We start from the raw sequence: 27,186 nt of genomic DNA on the forward strand, positions 1-27,186 counted from the left end.
TCCGAGGATGACAAATTAGTTCTTAGCAGCCGAACAGCTATACCTATGTCCAAAATAAGAAACATATGTCGTCACCATGAAGAACTTTTTATGAAAAGGTATTCAACGAGTCAAAAGAAGTGTATGAATCCTTTTGGGACTCACGACGCTGAAAGAAAGAGTGGACTAAAAACTATTTCATTGGATTTGTTCAAAAAATTAAAGTTACGAGGAATTGAAGTTATCGCTGGAAATAAGTTGTGCATCCAGTGTTTTATGTCTGCTGGAAAAAAAGTAAAGGATGAAATCCAAATACAGTTGGACGTTTCAGAAGTTCACACTGCACAAGAATCACAAGAAAGCGATTCTTTTTCATTTAGTCAACCTTGTTCATCGGGAGATGCGACGCAAGACGACAAAGCTATAGCTTTAGTGGCAGTTAACGAAACTCTAATAAACTTGGGAGAATCTCCTGTTAAAAGAAGTAAGAAATATATTCAATTTGAAAGAATTTATATATGTATACATATATAAATACATATATTTTTTAACTTTTGTACAGAAGGTTTGTCATCTCGCCAAAAAACAATTCTAAGCAGGACTAAGTTAAACGCTGTGAACAATTCATTGAAACGCAAATTAGAAGAGTCAATGGAAATTTCTCTTGATGAAACAGACGATAATATGGTTACGGACGATGTTTTTAGAAAGCTCGAAGAACATCGATTATATGAGAATATTTTGAACGAACTGAGAGAGAAATTCAATAACTCCAAGACATCATACGGCGAAAAGCTTCAGATCCTGACCTTGTCACCATTTGGAATACAACGCACAATGGAGGAATTTGGAGCACCAGAATACATGGTCAAACGAAGCAGGAATCTTAAATCTAGTCAAGGAATTCTTTCGCTACCAGAGAAACAATCGAAGGGATTAATATTGACCGAAGACGTTAAATCAAAGGTCGTTGAATTTTACGAAAATGACGATAACAGTCGTATGACACCTGGACAAAAGGAGTTTGTGTCAGTTAGAAACCACGAGACAGGTCAAAAACAACATCATCAAAAGAGGCTTGTACTGCTGAACCTGAGAGAGCTCTATAACAAATTCAAGGAAGAGCATGATTTGACGTTAGGATTTTCGTCATTTTGTTATCTACGACCACCTTGGTGTGTATTAGCAGGTTCGTCAGGTACACATTCAGTGTGTGTCTGCACCTATCACCAAAATGTCAAGCTAATGATATCAGCTCTACCGTCTCCTTGTCCTTTAAAATGTGATATCGATTTCATGGCGCTCACCGTGTGTGACACTCAAAACAGGAATTGTATGATGAGGGTGTGCAAGGACTGTCCTGGGAAAAATGGTCTACTTGAAAATGAATATTTAACGAACCTTTTAGAAGATTTTGAAAATATAAAGTTCATGCAATGGGTGGCAACTGACAGCACAAAGCTCATGACCTTGAGCGAGAGTGTTGAAAACTTTTTCGACTCTTTGGCCATTAAACTACTTGAACTAACGCGTCATCATTACACATCTAAGTCGCAATCTAATTATCTTAAAAACCTCAAAAAAACTCTAAAACCTGGTGACGTAATTGTTCTCGGTGATTTTGCGGAGAACTATTCCTTCGTAATTCAAGACGAAGCACAAGGGTTCCATTGGGACAATTCTCAAGCGACAGTGCATCCCTTCGTAATCTACTTCAGGGTAGTCGAAAACGGAGAACTTAACCACTTAAATTTTTGTATTATCAGTGATACCAGAACACATACAACCAATACTGTTCACAGTTTTTTAACTTATCTAATTCCAAATATAAAAACACATGTTCCTAATGTTAGAAAGCTAATTTATTTTACGGATGGATGTGCTGGACAGTATAAAAACAAATACAACTTTTCTAATCTCTGTTGCCACAAACAAGATTTTGGTTTGGACGCTGAATGGCATTTTTTTGCCACATCTCATGGCAAGGGACCTTGTGACGGAATTGGCGGAACAGTGAAGCGTAAAACAGCAAGAGTCAGTCTTCAGCGACCAGTGACTGGACAGATTTTGACTCCAACAGATATGTTTAATTTCTGCCTATCAAACTTCGAAAATATCAAGTTCATCTATGTTAAAAACGAAGAAATTGAGCGACAAAAGGAACTTTTAAAAGAAAGGTTTTCTAAAGCCATAACAGTAAAAGGAACTCGAGGGTTTCATAAATTCGTTCCGAAATCGTTAAATGAAATCATGGTTTCTCCGTTATCTAATGACGATTCGCTAACCACAGTTAAGGTTTCGACTTTAGAATTGTCAGATACTCGAAATCAAGAGGCTGAAAACTTTAAAGTGGGAAATTTGGTAGCCAGCGTCTACAAAGGCCAACTTTACGTTGGATTAATTGAGGAAGTATCAGAAGAGTTTGGAGACTTCTTTGTAAACTTTTTGCGTCCCCCTGGTATTTCAGACAAATACACATGGCCCAGAAGGATCGATAGCAGTTGGGTGTCAAGTGAAAATGTTCTATGTGCAATTGAAATTCTTGTAGGTTTACCAAATTCGAAAGGCTATCAAATCAAAGAACACGATAAAAATAAAATTACCAAAGCCTTTTCCATGTATAAAGAAGTTTAAGCTGTTTTGTGTAAATAAAAAATTAATTGGTGTGTAAACTATAAAAATAAATGGTTTTGGTATTTCATTTTGTGTGTGGTGGGGTAAATTTCAAAAATTAATATCTCGAAAACTACAAATATTACTTTGAGATTTTGAGTGATTATTATGTATTCGATAGTGGGAATTTTAAAAATGCTAAAATCGTTGACCTACGACTGAGGTGTCTGGGCAAGGTCAAAGGTCAAATTATTTAAAGGCCCAGATTTTAATGACATTTACGTTAAATGACAACTCTGATTAAATATTCATATTAGGGAGCGCATTGTCTTTAAAATGAGGTATTACATGTGATTTTGCGATAATTATGTCATAAGATATACTAGAAAACATTTAGGGGGTCAAGGCGAACTTTTGAAAAAACGCGTATGCTGTATCTCGTAAACGGCTAAACCGATCGTTATGAAACTGTCAAAATCGTTTTCCTAGGCCCAAAAAACCTTGTATACAAAATTTTGGCGAAATCGAAAGGGGTCGGGTGTTAAAATTAAAAAAAACTAGGTCGTTTTGTCATGGAATGACCCTTTGGTTCAATCTCCGCAAGCGCATGGTGTTAGCCATTAATACTTACACACGGTACACATTTTTTTCTGATTTATTCATTCAAGGTTCATAGCAGTGGTGGCGTAAGGGGGGGCGAGGGGGGCGGTCTACCCCGGGTACCAGGGTAGCCAAGGGTGCCACCGGAGAAACTCAAAGGGGGGTGCAAATCAAAACGATTAATCTTGAAGAAGACGTACCCGTGAAAACTTCTGCACGGTCCTGGGGGGTGTCCGAAACACTGCCACCGTCCCGGGGACCCAGCCTTCTTAAGCCGCCACTACTTCAGAGCATATAGAAATCCTATACATGTAATTTATAATGATTCCGTATAACTTAAAAAAATATGCAAAGTGACGTTGCAGACGATCAACAAGTTACAATCAGTCAGGACTCAAAGAGTGGTTCCGGAAATAACAGTGTTTTAATTTTTCATAATCCATAATTTTATTCAAACGGAGTTATAACTAAGCTGATCCCAGAAAATATTATCAAGAGTAAATGCTACGATCAACTTTGTGTTTCTACAAGTAAAGACTATAGAAATTTTCAAAAACTATGCTTTTCCTCTACTATAATACTATGCGTAATACCTTTAATTTTATCTATTAAAACATTATGAAACAAGTTGGCAAGCCAAAATATACCTCTCCTCGGAAGAATTGTCCCTAGTGGTATTAATCTCTCGAGATAACCCTTAAAGATATATCTCCGCAATTATTTACTAAAAACGTAATCCCGGTTCAATCCCGCCCGGTATAAAATTTTAATTTTAATTTAAATAATTGAGACGAAACAACCGAGTTTAATTTATTCAGAATAATATAAATTAAGTAGTTACAACAGCGAGTTAGACGTACTAAAACAATGTACAATTGAATTTAACCCTATTTACAGTTTATCGGTTAAATATAGTACGAAGCAAATTTTAATGAAAGAAATATCTACAGAGGCTATTTCTATTTTTCTCACCCAGGAAATCAATGACAGCATTAGGAATCGTAGATATCCAAATTTCCACACCAAATGTATTAACAAGAAGCAAAAACCTTACCATCAACAATGCACAGAGAGCCACTTGACGAAACGACCGCTCTTACATCAATACACGTTAAATAAACGCTTTTGCATTATGACAACTTTTTTAAAGACGATAATAAAACTCGTAAATAAATAACAAAAAACCCACAAGTTCTACCCTTTAACCCTCTTATCTCTGCTGACTGCGCTAAAACAAGATGTGAAATTTAAAATTTCATACGTAAAAAATGTAGACTTTAAAAACCATTAATATACTCTTCCGCTAAGCTGAGTTGATAATTTTCAAAGAAGTGTAACGTGTATCGGTGGTTCTGTGGTAAAGCATTCGCCTACCACGTAGAAGGGCTCGGGTTCAAAACCTGGGCGGCGCATTCTTTTTAATCAACAGAGAAGACGCTACATTAGAATACCTTCGATGCAATAATTTAAATGGAACACGAAATTTCGTTCTATTTTAATAAAAACCGAAATTTATTACTCTATTAATTAGTAATATACGCTTCCGATAAAGCTGAGCTTATTATTTTCTTTGAACCGTAACATGTATCGGTGGTTCTGTGGTAGAGCACTCACCTGTAATGCAGGAGGGCTCGGGTTAGAATCCCGCCCGATGCGATCGCAAATTGATACTTAGACGATTACCGTAAACAATTGGTGGAAACCCTGCCATTGGAAGTTGAGAGGTTGCATAACACTCAGCACTCGGTTTGTCCTAAAGTCAATTAGAAGAAGTAGGAGCTAAGACGTACACGCTCAACGCCCATAACCGTAATAGCACGAACTCCACATTCCCACACTACACATAAACCATACAATAACGATATTTACAATATAACTGAGTTGAAACCGTCGTGATGGTGAGCGTTAGCGAAAATCACAAAACCAAACCCGACGAAACCGCAAATTTATCCGTTAACACTCACCGTCACACGGTGGTTTTGCCAACCTTTAAATTTCGAGAACTGCGTACGCAGTGATTACACTTTGCGACACAAATGCGTACGCGTTCGCAGGCCAGACACACCCACCCACACACACACACACACACACACACCCACACACACACACCCACACACACACACACACACACATACACACACCCACACCCACACCCACACCCACACCCTCACACACCCACAGACGGACACGCTGGTTGTATAACCCCTCCTCGGAGAGGTAAAAATGGCAAAGTACTTGAAGTGACAAGGTCATAAATTATTACGATTATATACAGTGATTTTGTTCAAAAACTATGTTTTTTAGAAAGTGGAAATTTGTACTGTACATTATACGTGCCGGTAAACACTTTCTACCAAAATTGCATTTAAATCGAAAAATATTTTCACGTTTTTTGAAAATTTAAATTTTAACCGCTAGGTGCTATAAGAGAATTGTCAATGAGAAAATTGTAGAGCGTCACCAAAAACGTACAAATGGCGTTGGCGCGAAAAAAATAGACGTTTTTTTCACTGAAAAAAAAAAGTGACAAGTTGGGCAAGCTAAAATAACTTTTTTTTGAATGCCATTGGGAGAGTAGTGTAACTTTATGAAAGTCAGAAATTTGTTAATCTGGTATTTAATGCAATAAACACCGCAGAAAAATCGAGGAGACAATGGCGAAGAAGGTATTACACGATTTAATTTCGTAGAATGATAAATGCGAATTTTTTGAAAAAACAAAGAGACATTTTATTTATCTACTTACAAATAAAAATTTATAAGTACGTTTCGAAAATACCACCTTCGGCTGCGATGCAGGCTTGGGCGCGAACAATCATATTGTCGAAGGTGGCTTGAATCATTTCCGGGGTTACTTCTTGACAAGCGCTTACAATTCGTTGACGCAGCTCTTCAAGGGTCTCAACTGGAGTGGCGTACACCTTGTCCTTGACGAGGCCCCAAAGAAAGAAATCCAACGGAGTCAGATCGGGCGACCTTGCTGACCAGTGTACGGGACCGATTCTCCCTATCCATCGTTGTTTAAATTCGTTGTTTAGGTAATCTTCCACGGCTCTGTGGTAATGAGGCGGGGCACCGTCTTGCTGAAACCAAAGTCTTGCTCGTTGCGCCAACGGCAGTTCGTCAAGTTGCTGTTCTAGCTCATTCCTAAAAAAATCTAAATAACTCTGGCCATTTAGATTTTGCGGTATGAATACTGGGCCAATTAACCGGTTTCCAACAAGACCAATCCAAACATCCAAGCGCCCAAATTGAAATTGGTGACGGTATTCATATCCCCAGTGTGGATTTGTGTCTTCCCAAACATGATAATTTTGGTGATTGTAAGGGCCGTCTCTTGCAAACGATTATTCATCAAAGAATAACATGTTGCGGATGAATTGTGAGTCGTCGTGCAAGCAATTTAGCAGCCAAATGCAAAAATCCAGCCGTTGTTGAGCGTCTCCATATCGTAAACCGTGGTGAAACGTTGTTCTTTAAGGATGGTACTTATGCCTATGTAACATTTCCCAAATTCGATTTTTACTGCAAGCCAAATCCTTACTCGGCACAACTACTACGTGGGTATGCGACAAAATAGGCTAAAACAGTGTTTTCAAAGTCCAAATCCCGCTGACCAGGGCCACGAAATCGAGGTTGTACGTTACCCTACTGGTGAAAGTCATTTACAGCTCGCCTTACAGTAGTTATGGTATCTGGATGTCGTTGCTCAAAGATCTCACTCACTCGTCGTAGATTTCTTCCACCTTCCACGTAGTAAATGGCCACTAGTTCCGTACGATCAGCTCTGGAACATTGAGGCATGATTGTTAAGATTGATTACGACAATAATGTTACACAGTTTGTATCACTGTTATTTAAATACTAAATAAATTTAATTTTTTTACTGACCTTTAAACCTGTGGTCTATTTATCTTCTCGCCTATCAGGGTTAAAATAGGTCTCGAATACGACTAGATGCAAACACAGGCCTATTAGATTAAAAAACTAATAGGAAAATCAATAGTTAAATGAGCCAGATTGTGGTTTCAAAAAGAGTGCCACGCCTCATGACCCCCGAAATGTGAAATACTCAAAACGATGAATAGGGTGAAACGGTTCGGCAAAGTGGCCAGTAAGGTTTAATTTAATTAATTAATTTAATTTCTTCGCCATTGTCTCCTCGATTTTTCAGCGGTGTTTATTTCATTAAACACCAGATTAACAAATTTCTGACTTTCATAAAGTTACACTACTCTCCCAACTGTTCACTTTTTCAAGTCGTATTTTTTCAGTGAAAAAGGCGTCTAATTTTTCGCTTGAACGCTAATGGTACGTTTTCGGTGACGCTCTACAATTTTCTTATAGCACCTAGCGGTTAATAATTTAAATTATCAAAAAACGTGATTTTTTTCATTTATATGCAATTTTGGTAGAAAGTGTCCCCCGGCACGTATAATGCACAGTACAAATTTCAAATTTCTAGAAAACATAGTTTTTGAAAAAAATCACTTTTTCGAGCGAAAAAAACACCCTGTATAATCAACATTGTTTAAATGGAACTATTACAAACTTTATAACAGGTTATTTAGGCAGATTACACTTAGGCTTATTGATTTTAAAGCAGTTCGTCAAATGAAACATTTCTAACTTCTTTTAAATCAGTTCCTTTTTATTATTACATTAAAATAAAATTATAAGCTAAGTATTTCGCTTATAATTAATTAAACACTCAAAAGTCTAAGCGGAAATTCTCAAGCTAGTCTGTCAAAGGTTTGGGGGCAATATGCCTATTTCTTCCTGGTCAAAGACTAAATGAGCGAAGCGGAACCACTCTATCATCTATTCGCCTAACGCAAGGAACTTTCTTCACTCTCGCACCAGTGACGTCATCGGATTACAGTTCCTAATTTTGTTTTGTTAATGAAAGATATACACAATTTCGTTTTATTGTTAAATGCAAATTTTTATAATAAACATTTTAAGTAGACATATCTTTGAGATAAATAATATCACAATTTAATATCGAAGACACAAAGTAAAGTTTATTCCACTTCCCTGAATTAAGGTAACAAATGTGCCCATTTAAATATTTTACATGCAAGAAACTAATTGATTATTTAAAATTACAGTTTCCTGAACTGAGATAACAATGATACATTTTTCTTTACCCGACAAGCTCAGTTACGTTTAAAAATTAATGTGGTCATTAATACCACAGTTTAATTTTATATCTAACAAGCTCATTAATTATTTGAACTAGCTTCATATAAAAGATTGGGTTTTTATTGGTGTCATTTTCTAAAAACCTAAACGTAAATCTTATTGCTAACTTAAGATTTTCGTTTCTATTTTTAAACTGTTCAAATATTCTGTTTTTTTCTGGTTCCAAGATTGAACGTTCAATTCATTTTATTGTTCGCATTTTATAACATCATTTGAATTTAGATTTCTCAGTCAAAATGAAAGTGGTCACAGCATTTACAATATTCTTATCTTTGCGAAATCTTATAGTATTCTCCTCATTTGTTTCGTGGCATTTTAAAAATTGTTCATCAAGAAACGTACATCATTCCAATAGTATAAGATGGCTTGACAATCTTACCGTATTCTAACTGTGACACCCATGTTGGTGTGGCATAGCAGTGATCAATTGTAGAATTATTGATACATTTAAGATCTAAGTAAGCGTACGTTGAACGAAAATTACTCGCTACCCAACATGCCAGATATTCAATTCCTCCTTTTTCATACTCTGTAAGAGCTTCGATCGTTTCAATATTTAACGTTGCTTGCGTTTCAATTATACTTTTTGTTGTAGTCCTTATTTGAAGAACTGTTGGTGGGCCCGACAATTTTCCTACATCAAGAGCACTGTCCCGGTCATCACTCATTTTAAATATATAATCAATGAACTCGTTCATTTCCACATCGTCTGGAGTAATTTCAGAAGTTTTGAAAATATTTGTTACCAAATATTAATCTTAAGGTTTTCCCCAAATTTCATCCAAATTCTGTATAGCGTATTAAGAGGGGTCCGGATGATCATCCAAACCTGCTCTTGTGCGTAGCTGAGGAAAGATATTCTCAAGGCAATGCTGGTGTAAACGATGTGTTAGAATGATTTAATACCATGTTTTTTAATAAGGTTTTGATACACGTTTATAACAGAATTAATGCTCACTATAACACCTTTCTGGAACATTTGTATTGTGGATTTTTAAGAGGCAATGTATTTTTCATATAGTCTGACATTTTGAGTAATTCTTCAGTTTGATCTTTAATGTGCATTCCAAATACACATTTTGTAATAAATGAATTTTGTTAAGCGTAACCGTTCATGGTGTCACTGTCAAACCACTGATTTACAGTTTGTATGAAATCCCAAGATAAATTGACTGCTTCCAGCTTCAAAACAATCATCGAACCATTATTACCTGCAGCTAACTGTGCTCTCCCATTACCTGATCATTTTTAACATAATACCCTAAACTAAAAGTGATGTTACTTTCACCTCGTCGAAGGTTTATACGACCAATTTATCAGTAATTGGCTTGCGTGTTCCATTTGCTTTCCTTATGTTCAATATATCGTGTTGGAGACCGGAGTTGAAATCTAATTGTGATGCGTATCATTTAAGTGTAGGTATTTCTTCTCTGTTGGCGAAGATACATCCATAATCGCTTGCTCAAGTATCTTCATGAAACCTTCAATATTTTAATTTGACTTTTAGTAAAAACCTTTAGTAGATTCTGTTCACATAGAGGTTGGCAACTGTTTAAATTTTTTCCTTTACTTCCGTATTTCAATGGATTGGTTTCAATTATTGCACACCAGAACACACAGTTTTATCCTTCATCATTAATCTATTGCACAAGTTATTAACTAGAGCAATACTAGCTATTCGTGCTAAAATGAGTTTCTCATCTTTGGCTAAAATTTAACGAACATTTTATGTTAGGTCCAACTGGTACAATAATTAAGAAAATTTAAGAAATTGAAGTATTAATAAATTAAATAAAAAATGCTTTTATCAAAGCAGTTAAATGTTGAATTAAGGGGGAGTAGTGGAGATCTATGAAGGCGCAGATATTGAAAATGTTTTAAGTTTAAAGAGTTTGGAATTTTCAAAAGCGAAATATATTTATAAAATAATTTCCATCGATTTTCCTCACCTTTTATATATTTTAAAAAGCTACCCATAAATTTGATCCTTGAAACTGTAACAGTAAACTGAGAAAATTTTATATTGTAAATGAGTACGCGTGTTTAGTTCTGAATTGTTTCTATTCTAATCGAAATATTTATACCAATTTTTAAAATTACGCGCATTTAGCCATGGATAAATTAGTAGGGCTGTATGACCAAAATCTAGAAATAAAAAGACGAAAATACGAGGTAGGCTACATTTCTTAAAATTTTCAAATGAAATGCTTATTTCTGGCTTCTGGCGTTGCTTTTCAATCCGAAAGTCGTCTGCTACGTTGTTGTAACTAGATCGTGCAGATTTATTTGGCAATTAAGTACTCGTAATGAGTTATAACCTAATTAATTTGCTTTTTATATGTTAAATTAAAAATGTTGTATGAATATAAAAGAAATTAAACGGTTAAAGGAGTTGGCAACGTTCTATTTAAGCTAATTATCTTGATGAATTTAATTGATGTTAAATAAGACATATACTAAATTCTATCTATCTAACTTTTCGTTTAAAGTAGAATCATGAATTCACAAGTCGAGCAAGCGCTGGTAGTAAAAAAGAGACTTAAGAGTTACATTAAAACGCCATGTTTCTTTCTAGAAAGGCCTATTACAATTTATTGTTATTGGAAGAAAAACCATGACTTATCTTTTCTAAGCTACAGGGCAAGACACACGGCTCTCTCTATAGGAAGAGAATGCCATCGCTTGATTGTGAAAATAGAAGCTATAATTACATCCATATTTTCTCTGTTAACTTGAACACAGTCTTGATTAAAATTATTGCAAATCTCTTTTATTTAATATTTATGACTTTTTTCTAGTTCAGTTTCTATTATATATGTATTTATACAGTGATTTCAGTGTCACGTGATACGACGTCACCCATGCTTTTTGAGTGAAACTACTCTTTATTGTTAAAAGTTAAAAGCTGTCCTTTTACACGTAATCCTTTACAATTAAAAATTTTCTCAGTTTACTGTTACAGTTTCAAGGCTCAAATTTAAGGAAAGGGTTTTAAAATATATAAAAGGTGAGGAAAATCGATGGAAATTATTTTAGAAATATATTTCGCTTTTGAAAATTCCAAAAACAAAACTCTTGAAAGCTTAAACATTTTCAATATCTGCGCCTTCATAGATCTTAACTACTCCCCCTTAATTCAACCTTTCAACTGCTTTGATAAAAGCATTTTTTATTTAATAGCTGTCCCTTTGCTCTGCCTCACAGGGCATATTTTGCCTAAAATTTATGTTCGTAAAAGAAAGACGTAAGTTGTAAAATGAAAAGTTTTTATTTTTAAAATTATTTTTAATAGAACAGATCAATACTTTTCTGTAGGATATTTTACTATATTATTGGATGTAATTAAAGGTATTTAAAATAGTTTTAAATATGTTATACTAAACATTGCATAATTGTTTTATGTAAAATTTACTTCTAATTGTCCATTAGGGTTTAGATAACAAGCTATAGGTGTATAACTGGCTCTAGTGAGCAAGTTAAATATGCTAATATATTTTTTCAGACAACTAGTTGACTTTTGAAAAAAGTTATTGTAATCTGTTGATTCGTTCAGTACCAGTGAAAGACACAAATCTCAGAGAAAACTGATCTTGATTTCCCAGTGGAAGATTTTATTAAATCTAATGCGAAACTTTTTATTTTACATCCCCATTAAAAGTGACCCAGCATTAGATCATCTGGAATCGCCAATTAGCCTTTTCAGTTTACATAGAGCCACGTAGTGGCAAATGCGAAAAGCTCATGAACTGCTGGATTTTCGTCTGCTAAGCAGACGATTTTTCAATAAAGCGTCTGCTTAGCAGACGAAAATCCAGCAGTTTATGAGCTTCTCGCATTTGCCACAACGTGGCTCTATGTAAGCTGAAAAGGCTAATTGTAGAATTTCACAGATTGAATACTCGGAATGTAGTTGGTTATTTTTGAATAAGGTCATTAATATTGAAAAGCTACTTGGATAGGTTTTTTATTAAATAGACAATATTTTGACATTTACATTTTGTATTTATAGCATATTGGTATTTGAACTCAATGTGATTATGTAATATGAAAACTGAACAAGGGAAAACATTGTTACAGATCAGTTTCGTAATGTAATATTGATTAAAAATAGAGAATTAATACCCTCGCAAGAACGCTTATCTAATAATTACCATTTGTGTACAATAGTTTATTTCGATAACAATGATGTGACCGAAAGCTTGTAAAATTTGATAACAATGATGCGGAAAAAAGCTTGTAAAAATAATTTATCCAAGAAACAAGCAGGCCAGCGAAATATTTCTTAAACCCACATCTCTACCACGGTCAACTTTTATCACGCCCTGTTCGCGCTACAGTGGCCAACACATTCGTCGAAATTCCGCGAGCAAGGATTTTCCTCCTATAAACTGTACTAAAACGTGTAGGAGTTCAGCGCCACGCTCGGTTTTTATATTGGCTTCAATGTAAAAACTATTCTAAAAATAATAATCCGCTAGGGGCGCTCACGTCATACACATCTTTTGCTCGTAGGTCAACACAGAAACGTCAACGAATGAGAGGGCCGCTGTAACGCGAGAGATCGAAGTTGGCCGTGTCTCTACCCAGCAAACACAAAATCGTCCTTTGGATATCCGATTGACGTGCCACTCGGATCTTTCCTTCGTCCGTAGGACGCCCTGAAATCCGCGGCTGTCAGTGTAGGTGTCTAAGGCTCTAGCCGACGCCATATTGTGGGACTCTCATAAAAAATCGGCGGTTGACGTCGGTCGGACGTTAAGAGATATTATCCGGTTCACTATCGCTTTCCATTGACAAAGACTTCGCCACAACTAATGAAAACGTGATTTTTGGAGGGTCGTGGTGAGGTCTTATCGGTGTGCTGCAGTCTGGCATGGGCTCTTCCAAATTTTCAATGGTAGTACCATCAGGTATTTCAGAAACTGACACATTATCATTCTGATACTGTAATTATAATTTTTAATTTTAAAAATCTTATGTTAATCATTAATTCGCGTAATATAAAAAATGGTTAATTGACCTACCATTAACTGAAGAGATTCCAACGTTTCTGTAAAAGGTATAGGATCATGAAGGTCATTGGTTGGACCTTGACCATTTACAAAATGTTCCGAACACACATAATGAGTATATTGTTAAATTTTTTATATACTTAAATCATCATATCGTCCGCACGCGGAAATCCAGCGTTAATATATCTTTTTTAGGCCGAGGAAAGGGAATGAAAACTGTTTTTTTTCCACAAGGCTTAACGGTTTTATCAGTATTACAACATAGCGAGTACTTGCATTGCTTTCTAACCATTTTTAGACAATTTAGAGGCGAACTAAATAATAATAAATGGCGTTTTACGCTAATTACACTTTTAAGACTTTAAATACATTCAATAAACATTATTAATCTGCTATACCAGCAGACACGAAGCATCCATTTTATTTTTAACGGAAACGCGTATGCTTGTAACCTTGAATGTTCTCCAAATTGCAACCCCCCTCACCTCCCACACTCAATGGTGAAGATAGCTCGGTTATACAGTCACTGTGGAAGGCAGCCGTTAACCTGTCCCCTTATAAAATGTCCATGCCCAAATGCAGGGCTCCCAGAGTTCCTATAAATTCCTATAATTTCAATATGCTCCTATAATTTCCTATTTTCTCAAAATTATTCCTATAAATTCCTATTTTTTCGAAATTTTCAAGTTTTTCTATAGCTATATCCAGAAATTCCTATAATTTTAAAAATAATGTATTAGCAAACTGCCTTAACGTTTGGGAAAAATTTGGAGAGTTAAAAGGAACCACCTATGGACTGCATTGTGAAGGATGATAAAATTGGCGAATAAGTATATAAGTCCATAATGAAAAGGGATAATAAAGCTAAAGCCTATTTATACCGTTGGATTTTCTGGCTATTTTATTTAATTTAATTTAATTAAATTATTCACTCGAAGATCTATTTGGTCCGAGTTTCGCGTTTTTGTTTGCTCGAAGACCTATCGGTACGAGCTATTAGTAAGTTTTTAAATTTCTTCAATTTTGTTTAGGGTTTAGCTATATTATCCCTTTTCATTATGGACTTATCTACTTATTCGCCAATTTCATCACCCTTGGGAAAAAAAATTCTTCTAAACAGAGCTGAGCTCTGGCTTAGGTCCGGTGTTCCCGAAAACAACAACGGTTGGGCTGACAGAGTTCCTATCAATTCCTATAGTTTCAATAAACTCCTATAATTTCCTATTTTTTCAAAATTGTTCGTATTAATTTCTATTCTAAACTAAAATGTTCCTATAAATTCCTATTTTTTGGCTAAAAATGTTCCTATAAATTTCCTATAATTCCTATATTATTTGAAAAAGATCGCTGGGGGCCCTGAAAATGTCCGGTTTGTCTAGAGCCTATGAACATCCGTAGGACGATCCTAGGGATGTCAGCTGGATGTTTAATAATTACTCTATAGGATATCCGTATGTAAGGCCACGGCCAACTTCGATAGCAGCGCGTGATCGAAGTTGGCCGTGGTGAGGCCAAAGACGTCCCTCAGTCCCTGGGCCTGGGCCCCTGGGGTTTTATTTTGGATTAATTTTGCGCCAGCAAGGACGTCTCAGGGACGTTAATTACTCTTTAACATTACTTAAAAATAACTTATTCACAGTTAATTTAAAATTTTCAGTGAAACTTTATTTAATAATTTAAAATATGAAATACATACAATTGTGAATTACAAAAAAATATTGCAAGCCATACATATTTTCTGCAATTTTAATTTTGAAAGCTATATATTATTTTATTAATGCATTTCAATAAATTATCGCTTTATAAATTGGAGCTTTAAGTGAACCCTTGACTGAGAGTGAAAAATAATAAAATGTAAAGGGCCACAGTGATCGTTCCGCTACTTTTCAAAGAGACCACCCCAAAACTTACTTTTGGAGTTACAATTTGACTTAATAAACTACTGCTTTATGAATTAGGGCTTTAAGTGAACCCTTGAATGAGATTGAACAATAATACAACCTAAAAGCAAAATAATAAAAAGTTATTGGCCAAAATGAGCTTTGAAAACAGTGAACTCTCCGTTACTTTCAAAGAGACCACGCCAAAACTTACTTTTGGAGTTACAATTTGACTAAATAAACTACTGCTTTATGAATTAGGGCTTTAAATGAACCCTTGAATGAGATTGAACAATAATACAACCTAAAAGCAAAATAATAAAAAGTTATTGGCCAAAATGATGTTTGAAAACAGCGAATCATCCGTTACTTTCAAAGAGACCACCCATAAACTTACTTTTGGAGTTACAATTTCACTAAATAAACTACTGCTTTATAAATTAGGGTTTTAAGGGAACCCTTGAATGAGAGTGAAAAATTATTCACCCTAGAAGCAAAATAATAAAAAGAAGAAGGAGGAACAGTTCCTCCGAAACGTTGGATTTTTTAAATAAATAAATTGTGAATTTTAAAACCATTTTAAGTCTCTTTTCATTTAGTTTTTCACAATGTGCTTCTCTTCACTTCACTTCAATTAAAACCGTTTTAAGTCTCTTTTCAAAAAGTTATTGGCCAAAATGAGCTTGGAAAACAGCGAATTATCCGTTACTTTCAAAGAGACCACCCCAAAACTTACTTTTGGAGTTACAGTGACGTATTTTGGATTGGTCGTAGCTGGGCTATATGGACCATGCAGGGACGTCCTAGTGACGATTTGTGTTTGTGATTATCTTTCCCATAGCCCATGAGAGATGACATACTATTTTTTATCTTTGAGGCACCAATTTCCAAATTTTATTAATAGTTGACAATAGTTAACAATGAATAAAATACTTAATAATAATAATTGATACTATATAATTAAGTTACTGGGAATTTTTGATACTGCAGCTCTTAATTGTGTCACATTCAAGCTTGCGTAGGAATACATTTTTAAAAGGGAAATAAAATTAATTAAAAAGATTATGGTTATTTTAATAAACAATGTACACATTATTAAAAGCAGCTCAACCAAATTAACCTATAACTTTAATAAAAATGTTAAGTAATAATAGTTAGTACTGTGATAGCTTACATTAAATATGAGAAACTAATCGATCCAGAATAATTATACGTACAGGGGTGCAAAGGCTTAAGTTTTTAAATGTTGATTATGATTACAATTAATTTTAGGGGTGTGCAAATACCTTTTTTTGGGGACCAAATCTAATATCAAATATTTTTTTTTGAAATCATCAAATACCAAATCAAATATTTGAAAAGTCAAATAATTTGGTCAAATAGTATTTGGTTAAAAATATTTGATCAAATACCAAATAGTATTCAAATATCAAATACTAGATCAAATATCAAATAATTTGGTTTTCAAATAGTGTCAAATAATTTGGCTATTTGGTTCTCAAGTAGTGTCAAATAATTTGGCTATTTGGTTCTCAAGTAGTGTCAAATAATATGCATATTTGGTTTGCAAATTAATAAATTTAAGGGAAACACTCCGAAACTTTTTTAAAGGTTAAAATAACAAAAGTAAAATAATAAACCAACACTAGTAATTTAACAAGAGTAAAAACTTTATTACTCTAATGCTAGTAAATACTTATTACAAATTTGAAATTTAATAGACTAGTTAATCAGACAACGAACTATAAGGCATGTTAAACACTTTAACATTAAATTGGTTTCTTGAGTTTTTTTTATTTAAACACTTTTAAACTACTTATTATTAATAATAATTAAAAGACTTTCATACTGATCTTCACAGTAATTAGTAATTACTAATAACTAATTAGTAAGTGATCACCTGTTAGTTAGCACTTTGTCTGTGTTTTGTACTTAGGTTTGGGCTTCACTGCCTTGGTGTTTTAATTTGGTCTTTCCTTACCATCTTTTGAAGCTTTTCTGAAAGAATAATCATATAATATTTTCAAATCGGAAACAATTTCGAAATCAAGGTGACTTCGGTTATAAATCTTACCCAACTATTTCTTTAAAAAGAGCTTCGTTTTTAAAGTTGGAAGCAAGGGTTGTCAATTAATTGAGGTGTCCGGAAGAATCCGTTCTCTTCTTTCAGATAATATGTTCCCCGATTTGGAGAATAATCTCTCGCTAGCCACTGAGGTAGCCGGAATAGACAGATAATGGTGTGCCAAATGTGATAACTTTTTGAATGAAGAGCTGTTAGTTTTCCACCAGTTGTATACGTTGTCAGTCTTGTCACTCATCTCATTCATATTTAAATGTTTCAGCGTGAAGTAACTCTCAAGTTCTTGCATATCTATTTTATCTTCTAAATTTCGGTTTTCAGCCTGTTTTTTCTTTTGGCTATAGATGGAAAGCACAGACCTAACTTTGGTAGATGATTTGCTAGACTGTTGAAGGGTTGGTGGCAGAGATTCATTTTCGTTTTCTTTGGGCGCAACAAGTACTACACTTTTAATTCTTCTCAGTAAACTATCTTTGACAAATTGCGCTTCTTTACTTTCTAATAGAAGCAATTTAAATCTTGGATCTAACACCATGCTCATTAGTAAGTTTTGGTCGTTTTTGTAATCTTTAAATCTGTTTTTTAAGGCCACCAAAAATTCCTTTGCGTATATCCGTCTCAGCTCCATTTCGTCTTCAGATTCGTCGTCTTGAATCTCTTCATTTTCGTCGTCTTGAGCTATTTCAGACATATTTGACGAACCTTCAACAGACATAGCTAGCATTTGCATCTCATTCTCCAAACCGGATAGTAATGGATAAACGAGAGATAGCGATGGATAGGAGTCGCCCGAAGCCATCCTTGTAGCTTCTTCAAATGGCCGTAATACAGTTACCAGGGCTGAAAGTTCTTTCCATTCATATGTATCCAAATTTGGAACTTCATCTACTTTCAGAACAACTTGAGAAATAGGGGCTCTTAATTCGATATGTCTTTCAGCCATGTAAAATTGGCTATTCCAGCGTGTCTCTACGTCTTGAATTACATTTTTTACTGGTAAATTCATCTCCTCCTGGGTCATTATTAAGGCTCTTTTTGCCACCGCACTTCTTTTAAAATGACCGACAATTTTGCGGCATTTACTTAAGACTTGATCTACTGATTCAACTACGAGTTGTTTTAAGCCTTTGATTACGACCAGTTGCTATGAGTGTGCGAAACAGGGTATCGACTGCCACTTGGATTTATTTACTGCCATTATCAGTAACGGCGTAAACATTGATGAGTTTTCCATGTCGATTCTTCAAATTGTTTCGTATGCCAAATTCTCGAAAAACTGAAACAAGTTCTTTATAGATGTTATCCCCCGTATGTGATTCACCAAATTGTCGACACGCCACTGTCATCTGTTTTGGATCGAACGTGTCCGTAATGTAATGGATGGTCACAGACATAAAGCTATCCATCGCCTTAGAGCTCCAAAAGTCAGTAGTAAATGAGAGTGCCATCAACGTTGGAAGGTCCTGTTTCAATATTACTTTGATGTTTTCCATCATCGTTTCGTACATTTCGGGAATAATCGTTCTTGAAAAGGTTGTTCTGGACGGTATATTATATCTAGGCTCCAACAATTGAATAAGATCTTTGAAACCTTGGTCTTCAACCACGCTGTAGGGTTGAAAATCGGTGACTATAAGTTTGGAAATGGCATTTGTTATGGCTTTTTCTCTTGGGTGATTTTTCGGAAACGAAATCTTCTTGCTAATACATGCAGAAATAGTTAGCTGTCGCTGTTCTACAATGTCTGAACGTAGTTGATTTTCTTTGCGGAAAATAACATTCTTATCTATTTGGTGTTTTCCTGTTATGTGGTTTATAATCGCTGAAGTTCCTCCTTTTACTCTTCGAATTCCAGCATCGCAAATCTTACAAATTGCTTGAGTGTCATTTTTATTTTGCACAGTAAAGTAATTCCAAACTGGGCTCGACTTGGTCGATGACAATGATACACTCACATTGGGTTGCTCATAACGCTCTAGCTGAGGAGTAATTTGAATTTGAGATTGTTTAAGTCCACTGGTACTAGCACTAGCCAGTTGAGTTTTTCTATTATCCAAAGATCTCTTAAAAATGATATTGGTCCTTACACGCTTCTCAGGTATCTTGTCGTCGTCGTCGCCATCTGTTGATAAATTATCATAGCCCAATGGTACTAACGAATCATTCGGGTGATTTGAGGAGGTAGATACTTCTTCAAAATGGGAAGCCCTTGGTATTCCGTCGGGGTCTTGACTGTTCTCAAACTGCATCTCATTACCGTCGTCCGCCATTGTTTAAATGTTCAAAGTTAATGGACAATGAGTCTTGGTTTAAGGTCTACAACAAGTTTAAATTTAAATTAGTTAAGTAACTAACTTAACCTCCATTTCATTTAACAATAAGTCAATTACTCAATGAGACTATCTTATTAATCATTAATCAATTATCAATTAATCAATGAGACTATCTTAATAATCATTAATCATTATCAATTAATCATCAAACTAATCAGTCTAACTATTTTTAAGTATTAAGTAATAATTAAGTTTAAATGAAATGGAATTTAAAGTTGTTTCTTACCATTAGTGGAAGTTTAATCCGTCTTAATCTTGAGCTATTAAAATTAAGTATCTACTATTTAAATGAAAGCATTTAAAACAGGCTAAACAGCATTATAATTGCCGGTTCGGCGGTTTAACATAAATAAACTTCAATAATTAATTAATCTAACTAAAAGACTAGACTTAGACTAACTAGTAACTCCGCAGACCAAGTTTCTTTAACACTGGTCCAGCTTATATTGCTTCTTGCTTTAAGTTTTAGTTTTATTTTCGATTTCATTTTTCCATTTTCAATTTTTCACTTTTCAGCCAATGGCAAAAGCGCGCCAGCTTTAAAAGTTTTGGCGGGAAAACCCAAACAACTTCTAGCTGTTAATTGATTATATGACCAATTAATCAAATATTTGAAATCAGCAAATACTATTTGAAGACACCAAATTATTTGATTTTGGAACTATTTGACCAAATACCAAACTATTTGATATTATCAAATACTTTTGTTAGCTATTTTCAAATATCAAATTATTTGGTCAAGAAATCAAATATTTGACAAATAGTTTTAAGCGCTATTTGATTTGGCAAACCGGTTATTTGATTTGGTATTTGGTCAAAATAATTTGGTAGTACCAACAAGATTATGGTTATTTTATTTTTTTTAATAATTATTTATGCATTATTAAATGCACCACAACCAAATTTATTTACAAATAATACGTTTATTAACACTGAAAAGATTTAAAACTTTTAAGGTGGCACCGTCTAAAACTTTTATTTTAAAACTTTGGAACAGGGTAGCTCATGAACTTCCCAGCCGATAAGTAAAGCCGTCAGGTCAAAAATGTTTGAATAAAGCAAAGCCATTGATAGGATTTTACCTACTGTCGAGTAAACCATGTAATGTATTGCCATTATGAAGATTTTTTTAAGATGACAGTAATTACAAACCCGTGTAGCTATCGCTAGCCTCCCTAATACTGAATCTTGGGCATGAAAATCGCTTAAAATTTAGAAGTGAAAAAAAAAAAGGTTACGTTTTTGATAGCATTTCAAAGTCTATGGAGAAGCATGTTGGCCGCTTATAAAGATTCCACTATCAAATTATGGACAGCTTTAACAGAAAAGGCACATCGTTTTTCCAATTACAATTTATTCCAGTAAACCGAATTTAAGCAAGAGCTTTGGCCTTTCTAAAGCCGCTGATTATACAGGGTGTCCACTAAAAAATGAACCAGGGCGAATATCTCAAAATCTGTTTTAGGAACGATTTTGAAATTTTCAAGTCGTATACAAGATGTATGGGGAAACTTAATGCGAAAATGTCGATGACCTTGAACCATGTCTTCAAGGTCATCCAAAAACTAACTCGAGAACCGTAAGTGTTAGAAAGTTGGTTCCAATTAGAAAAGTGTTCCACGTGACTTTTTAAGTACAAGTAGGTTTGAACTGATCGGATTTGACCAATAGGAAGCCGAGAAATGCTAGATGAAAAACAAGAAGGTCGCTAAGTTGAAAACGTGTTGAAAGCGAGGTTCGGGAGCTGATAACTCTAAAGATACTCGTGTTAGAGTACTGAAATTTGCTACACATCCTCATCAGGATTGAGGGTATTTAGTTTAAAAATTTCAATGACCTTGAATTACTTCTTCAAGGTCATCCAAAAACTAACGTGAGAACCGTGAGTGTTAGAAAATTGGTTCCAATTAGAAAAATGTTCCGCGTCACATTGTAGGAATAACTAGCTTCGATTCGATCGAATTTGACCAATAGGAAGTCGAGGAACTGTTTTTCAAAATCACAAAGATCATTAAAATGAAAATTGAAAGAAAACGCACATAACTTGAAACCAATTCGTGTTACATTATGGTGGGAGTTCTTCAAGTTTGAAAAATTGGATGCGAACACTTTTCTAATTGGAACCAACTTTCTAACACTTACGGTTCTCGCGTTAGTTTTTGGATGATCTTGAAGACATGGTTCAAGGTGATTGAAATTTTTAAACTAAAGACCCTCAATCTTGATGAGGATGTGTAGAAAATTTCAGTACTCTAACACAAGTATCTTTAGAGTTATCAGCTCCCGAACTTCGCTTTCGACACGTTATTAGCTTAACGAACTTCTTGTTTTTCCTCTATCATTTCTCGGCTTCCTATTAGTCAAATCCGATCAGGTCAAAGCTATTTGTACTTAAAAAGTCATGTGGAACACTTGTCTAATTGGAACCAACTTTGTAACACTTACGGTTCTCGAGTTAGTTTTTGGATGACCTTGAAGACTTAGTTCAAGGTCATCGATATTTTCGCAGTAGGTTTCCCCCTAGATCTTATATACGACTTGAAACTTTCAAAATCGTACCTAAAACAGATTTTGAGATATTAACCCTGGTTCATTTTTTAGTGGACACCCTGTATAAAAATTGAAAAAAAATCTTTCGCTAAACGTTTCTTAAATGACCTTTTATTGGGAATTCATATTCTTCTTCTATTCACGTACTTTATTATCTTATGACCATAAACCGTAAACTATTTAATATTTATTAAAAAACATACTAATGTGAAACATTGCTATGAACATATGATCTTTCTTACTAACAAACAAACAGGTACGAATCAAATAAAATCTCCAGGAATTTTGGCGGTTTTGTGGTGCTTTCTTTATAAACTATTTTGTTGAATGTATCCTCTCACATCACATCGGATTTTAACGTGGATGGAAAATGTGACGTGATAATATCTACATTCCATCACACAAACATCTTCGTGGAGTTATGGAAAGGTTTCTAAGGGTAAGACAACACGCACTAAAGATTTGTATACCCCGTACCGTAAATTGAATACATACCGGGGGTGTAGGATAAAAGGTATATTTGCCGATAGAAATTTAGAATAAAAAGATAAAGCGAAAACACAGCCAACGAAAAAGGCCAGCAACAACAACTAGGAAGGAGAACCCCGCCCAACCCAACCCCACGAAGAGAACCCCGCCCAACCCAACCCCACGAAGAGAACCCCGCCCAACCCAACCCCACGAAGAGAACCCCGCCCAACCCAAAACACGAAGAGAACCCCGCCCAACCCAACCCCACGAAGAGAACCCCGCCCAACCCAACCCCACGAAGAGAACCCCGCCCAACCCAAAACACGAAGAGAACCCCGCCCAACCCAACCCCACGAAGAGAACCCCGCCCAACCCAACCCCACGAAGAGACAGGAGAGGAAAAGCACAAGAGGGACCCCTCCCGAAGCCGTTGGTGAAGTTTATTAAGAACATATTTAAAAAAAAAAAGATAATACAGCTTGATTTTAATTTTGTGTTTTTTTGACATTTTAATAAAATAGTTGAGGCACAATTAAATTAGTAATAAGTTTGTTGAAGCAATTTGTTGATTGAAGTAGTAGAAACATTTTAGTGGTAACTGAAGGATGTTGTTGAAAACTCTGAAGAGTAAAAGTAATTGAGATCCAAAGGAGATGGGAAGGTCTAGAAGACATCAATGAAGATGAAGGTAAGTGATGTGAAGTTCCTGAATTTTTTTTTAAGAAAGAAGTTCAGAACAATTCGGCTAGTGTGAAGAGTAGACAAATGGTATGCGATTATGAAGATTGGTCAGTAATGTTAAGGTCTTGAAGAAGGAGATGTAACAAATTATTTGAGATCTTGGTGTGACGGGAAGACTTAACGAATTCTCTGTGAAGAATTGTAGAAGTGAAGGTCTTGAAGAGTGAAATTTTGAAAGTACGACGATGAATAAGACGACGACTCGAAGAAGGCCGAATGTGGTTTTTTTATTTTCATGCAGAAATACGATGAAGACAAGGACGACTCGAAAAAAGCGCCATGTAGTAATGTTTTTTATTATTATTATTATGAAGACGAGGACGACTCGAAGATGAAGTGTGGTATTAGGAGTGTTTTTTTATGACTACGATGAAGAAGAGGACGACTCGAAGAAGGCCGAATGTGTGTGTTTTTTAAATATGAGGATGAAGAAGACGAGGACGACTCGAAGATTAAGTGCGGTAATGTTAGTGTTTTTAAGGACGACGATGACGACAAGGACGACTTAATGACTGAATGTGGGTTTTTTCCAGGGCTACGATGAGTACGAAAACGGCAATGAAGAAGAGGACGACTCGAAGAAGGCCGAATGTGTGTGTTTTTTAAATATGAGGATGAAGAAGACGAGGACGACTCGAAGATTAAGTGCGGTAATGTTAGTGTTTTTAAGGACGACGATGACGACAAGGACGACTTAATGACTGAATGTGGGTTTTTTCCAGGGCTACGATGAGTACGAAAACGGCAATGAAGAAGAGGACGACTCGAAGAAAGCCGAATGTGATATTTTTTTAATATGACAATAAAGAAGACGACTAATGACTTGAATATGAAGTGTGGTAATGTTAGTGTGTTTTTTAGGACGACGATGAAGACGACTCGATGACTTAGTTTTTTTGGCAGAAATACGATGAAGGCAACAAGGTTCGAGTTACTTTCAACTAACATATCCCTACAATTTAAATATATCGCACCGTCGATAAAACCCTCAGTTAGTGAACACCACAGATAAAGATCTGAATTAGCCTCTGGTGCTGCACAGGGTAAGAGAACAGTGTGTCAGAATTTATATTCCGGTGTACCTAGTAACAGAGACCATACGACCGGAAGTCTATCATCAAAGTGCCCTACGCCAGCGCCCACCTAGACCGGACAGGTGACAAATCCAGCATGGGTAGTAGTACCGTACTACTGATGGTCGCACCTTTGACGCAAGCCACTCAACCCAGCAAAAGGGGCAGAAATGGGTGGACCATTTCCCACTTCACACACAGCAGTGGGAATAAGAGTGGATGCTGTAGCAACTCCATCCGACACCCTACCTACGTAGGTAAAGAGTCAAACCCTTTGGAGAGAGCTCCTAAAAGCGAACGACGAGCACACAGCGGTCCACATAACCCGGCACAGTTGGCACCGGAGGTCGCGGAGTACTCCAAAAGGACGGGAAACAGGACCACCATGCCCTCATACGGAGGCTCGCCGTCCCACAGCAGGCTACCCAATCCGCTGAGGCGGCCAGTTTGCACGGACTCTCTCCGTTAGCCTGAGCCGAAGCTCAGTTTCCAGACCAAACCTGACCGAAGTCGGATGTGGAGATAGGACCATTTGATCAGAGCTAACATCTCCCAGTGCGCCACCGCCCTTATGGGTTACAAGAGCGGGATTCCGACTCCCCGGTAAATCCACCGGTTATTGCACACTCTAACCCATTTAGGGCCATACACTAGAAGTTTGTATACCCCGTACAAATATTGGTTGCCTTAAAAGTAGAAACGCAAAATAACGCCAAGTATTTGGGTTTGAATTTTCGACGCCATCTTAAGGTGTATCGTCAGCGCCAGCAGGACCGTAGTGAGCGATTTGCGAACTATCCTTTTAGGCACAATTTAGGCTAAGGTCTCTTATAACTGGAACGCGCCGCGTGTGCAAAACAAATCTTTCGCGTCTTCAGCAGGGAGCGCTTCATTGTTGTTTTTCTGTCTCACCGATTTCTCACCTGGTGTCGCGCGCTTTTCAATTTTCCAAAATGTATTATTATTTTATTAAAAATTAACCACTTAATATTTTTTATGTGGTTTTCGTCATAAATTTTAGTTTTGAACGGGCTATAGGACTATCTAACTGGTTAAAGCTTGACCGTTCCTCTTTAAAAAACACCATTTAAAATCAGGCCTTCAATCATAATAAAGTTAAGACTTTTGACAAGAACTGTTTACTCTATTTAATTTTATTTAAGAATTGCCTTAATTGGTTATTAATTTTTTCCTAAACACTTACATGCAACTGTATATTTAACACGATGAAAATCTAGTGATATTTAAGATAGACTAGTGTATAGAAGCGCAACACTTTCCGCAAAGGTAATAATAATAATTATTAAATTAAAAATCAGCTAGGCTAATACCCAAAGCACCACCTTAGGCCTAAGTCATCCAGTATTTATCGAGCGGGCACACCAGGATTCCATGAAATCCTCTCGCGATAGAAACTAATTGAATCTATGAACGAGTACTTAAAAAAGGTGAAATAATGATAGGAGTGATAAGTGATCATATTGGGGCAAAGTATTTATTTTGAGAAGTTTTTTAAGAAGTGGTACACTTGAACCAAACGTTGCGACTAGCAACTGAAGGACCCTTTGTAAGTTGCTTGGAACGGAATTGATTTCCAGAGAACATTTAAGAAAAGGCTTTATCAATTTTTAATCGAAAGTACATGTAAATATAAGAAAATAAACGCAAGACCATTAAAATAGTTCAAAGGTGAAGAAGTTCCTCCACGCACAAATATTGTCGTGGCGCCACGTATAGAAAAGTTTGAAAACTTTATTTTTATTCATACAAGTTTTAGAGGGAAATCGAAGAACTTTCGAGGGAAGCCCTCTAACCAGTGGGGAGAGAACTTGCAAACTCGGCCCAGAAGGATTGGTTAAAGAACTCAAATTATATCAATTATTGTTATTATAAGATACATTCGCAATAATGTAGTTATTTATTCATAGGGATAATGACTATTTTAAAAATGAAATCAGTGCGGTATCTCATTCGTCCACTTAATCTGGCGTGCTCCGACGCGATTGAAGGGGGATTCGATCATGATAGTCATCCTTTAGTATAAACACATTCTACATTGATATTAATTTTTTCGATATAATTACGCAGGAATTAATTACAAAACATAAATTCTCAATGTTATGACTACAGGCTATCAAGGTCCTGTTATAAATTAGTTGACGTGAAATGCTACGGCACCGTCAACAACGGGTTAAATGTATCCCGTCAATAATGTTAACCGGATCGAGTCATTCTTAAATTGGATGTCCGAGGCCTGATTATTCTTGGCCTCGGTAGTTCAATGGTAGTGGCGTTGGGACGGTAACCCAAAGGTCGTAGGTTCGATTCCTACCCGAGGTGATATGGTTTTTCTCAGTCACACTGGTAGGGAACAATACGCAGAGGTATTCCTTGATTTAAATGAAACTTCTAAACTTTAAGTATATTTACAAAACCTGGCTGTAGTTACAGTCGTCTTCAACTTTCGTGGTAACGTTTTCAAGCACCACGAAAGGGACCAATAATTTTAATTAAATTTTAAACAAGAAAATTTCTTCGTTTTTATAAGTTTTAATTTTCAATTATTATGTGTAAAATAAATTACTTCTTTAATGAATAGCAAAAAATACACGATCAAAACTTTGGGTTTCAAGCTTAATGTAATTG

General features: G+C 35.6%; 1 protein-coding gene and 1 non-coding gene across 2 annotated transcripts; one reads left to right on the forward strand and one right to left on the reverse strand.

Moving 5' to 3' along the window:
• Nucleotides 1-17,415: 17,415 nt before the first annotated feature.
• On the reverse strand, nucleotides 17,416-18,393 carry LOC149944386 (zinc finger BED domain-containing protein 4-like). Its single transcript, XM_090176335.1, has one exon. The coding sequence runs from the start codon at nucleotides 18,391-18,393 to the stop codon at nucleotides 17,416-17,418; it is 978 nt and encodes a 325-aa protein (XP_090032461.1).
• Nucleotides 18,394-26,807: 8,414 nt separating this feature from the next.
• On the forward strand, nucleotides 26,808-26,880 carry TRNAT-GGU (transfer RNA threonine (anticodon GGU)). Its single transcript has one exon. It is a non-coding gene; the product is annotated as a tRNA-Thr (tRNA).
• Nucleotides 26,881-27,186: the final 306 nt, after the last annotated feature.

This window comes from Leiobunum rupestre, chromosome 5 (assembly GCF_980474605.1).
Source record: "Leiobunum rupestre chromosome 5, qqLeiRupe1.1.hap1, whole genome shotgun sequence".
Classification (NCBI taxonomy): domain Eukaryota; kingdom Metazoa; phylum Arthropoda; class Arachnida; order Opiliones; family Sclerosomatidae; genus Leiobunum; species Leiobunum rupestre.